Source organism: Conger conger, chromosome 8, assembly GCF_963514075.1.
Source record: "Conger conger chromosome 8, fConCon1.1, whole genome shotgun sequence".
Lineage (NCBI taxonomy): Eukaryota > Metazoa > Chordata > Actinopteri > Anguilliformes > Congridae > Conger > Conger conger.
In genome coordinates, this window is record NC_083767.1 from 2,279,537 (window position 1) to 2,282,036 (window position 2,500).

Genomic DNA, 2,500 nt, shown 5'->3' on the forward strand with positions numbered 1-2,500 from the left:
CCAATGAAGCACATTTGAATTTGAATTTGAATTAGAATTGAAAATGGCATGGAAGAGAGAAGAGAGAGAATGACTGAAGTAAGAGAGGAGAGAGAGAGAAAGAGAGAGTGATAATGCAGGGATAACACAGGGCTAACACAGGGATAACACAGGGATTACACAGCATTGACACAGGGATAACACAGTGCTAACACAGGGATAACACAGCGCTAACACAGGGATAACACAGGGATAACACAGCGCTAACACAGGGATAACACAGCGCTAACACAGGGATAACACAGGGATAACACAGCGCTAACACAGGGATAACACAGCGCTAACACAGGGATAACACAGGGATAACACAGCACTAACACAGGGATAACACAGGGATAACACAGCGCTAACACAGGGACAACACAGTGTTGACACAGGGATAACACAGAGATAACACAGGGGTCACACAGAGATAACACAGGGACAACACAGTGTTGACACAGGGATAACACAGAGATAACACAGGGGTAACACAGCGCTAACACAGGGATAACACAGCGCTAACACAGGGATAACACAGCGCTAACACAGGGATAACACAGGGATAACACAGCGCTAACACAGGGATAACACAGGGATAACACAGCGCTAACACAGGGACAACACAGTGTTGACACAGGGATAACACAGAGATAACACAGGGGTCACACAGAGATAACACAGGGGTAACACATTCGCTGGGACAGAGGGACTCACGCATCGCAGAAGTTTGATCTCGTCCAGCGCCGTCTCTGTGTAGTGCTGTGCACTCTTCACCACCTTCATCGCCACAAAACGCTTCCCCCTGCAGGACGGGAGGGGAACAGCACAGTGTAAAACAGAAACAAAGCAAGTCTGACCAGGCTGCTCATAACCTTACAGCACTATGAGCCTGACCAGGCTGCTCATAACCTTACAGCACTATGAGCCTGACCAGACTGCTCATAACCTTACAGCACTATGAGCCTGACCAGGCTGCTCATAACCTTACAGCACTATGAGCCTAACCAGGCTGCTCATAACCTTACAGCACTATGAGCCTGACCAGACTGCTCATAACCTTACAGCACTATGAGCCTGACCAGGCTGCTCATTACCTTACAGCACTATGAGCCTGACCAGGCTGCTCATTACCTTACAGCACTATGAGCCTGACCAGGCTGCTCATAACCTTACAGCACTATGAGCCTGACCAGGCTGCTCATTACCTTACAGCACTATGAGCCTGACCAGGCTGCTCATAACCTAACAGCACTATGAGCCTGACCAGGCTGCTCATAACCTAACAGCACGATGAGCCTGACCAGGCTGCTCATAACCTTACAGCACTACGAGCCTGACCAGGCTGCTCATAACCTTACAGCACTATGAGCCTGACCAGGCTGCTCATAACCTTACAGCACTATGAGCCTGACCAGGCTGCTCATAACCTTACAGCACTATGAGCCTGACCAGGCTGCTCATAACCTTACAGCACTATGAGCCTGACCAGGCTGCTCATAACCTTACAGCACTATGAGCCTGACCAGGCTGCTCATAACCTTACAGCACTATGAGCCTGACCAGGCTGCTCATAACCTTACAGCACTATGAGCCTGACCAGGCTGCTCATAACCTTACAGCACTATGAGCCTGACCAGGCTGCTCATAACCTTACAGCACTATGAGCCTGACCAGGCTGCTCATAACCTTACAGCACTATGAGCCTGACCAGGCTGCTCATAACCTTACAGCACTATGAGCCTGACCAGGCTGCTCATAACCTGCGAGCGTGTTTCAGTAATGGTGCATTTCTGTGAGCGTGTTTCAGTAATGGTGCATTTCTGTGAGCGTGTTTCAGTAATGGCGGATTTGGGCAGCGCGGAGAGGTCGCAGCGGGGTGGTGACTCACTGGATGTCCCAGCACAGCCAGACGGTGGAGAAATGGCCCCACCCCAGCTTTCGGATCACATGGTATCTCCCGTTGAAAAGGTCCCCGATCTTCACCGGGTGGTACCCTCCTACGGGGGAGGGCACAGATTGCTTTTAGGATTCTCCCTAAACTGACAGCTATACCACCCTGCACCTGTAGGGGGTGTCAGATAAAGGGATACAACAGCAGTAACCAACTCCTGGAGACCTGTCAGTTTTCACTCGAACCCTAACAGAGCACTCCTCATTCAACAGCTAGAGATCCAGTTGAGCCAAATTGTTGCAATGAAAACCTACAGGATGGTTGATCTGGATCCAGCATCAAATGAAGGTCATTTTGGGAACCTCTAAGTTACAATGTAAGCGGACAATTTTGGAGTTTTAGAAAAATGTACATTACTTTGGAGGTTAGGTTATGTGAGTACATTTAAGAATGAGTGATCCTGTACAACGACTGTCCCTGAGCAAGGTGTGCAGTCTGGAGACAGGACCGCTACAGACGAGCTGTGGACCCAATACAATCAGCTGTGCTCAACCTTCAGCTGTCACGACCACTAATGACCCCCTCGCC

General features: G+C 49.6%; 1 protein-coding gene across 1 annotated transcript in view; it reads right to left on the reverse strand.

Moving 5' to 3' along the window:
• Positions 1–2,500, reverse strand: part of LOC133135080 (SRSF protein kinase 2-like) — a 39,015-nt gene that overhangs the window by 18,689 nt on the left and 17,826 nt on the right. Inside the window, exons 3-4 of the mRNA XM_061251838.1 lie at positions 1,910–2,018; positions 736–823 (exon numbers count right to left, since the gene is read on the reverse strand). Coding sequence (XP_061107822.1) covers positions 736–823; positions 1,910–2,018 — 197 coding nt within the window. The remainder of the gene's footprint in view (positions 1–735; positions 824–1,909; positions 2,019–2,500) is intronic.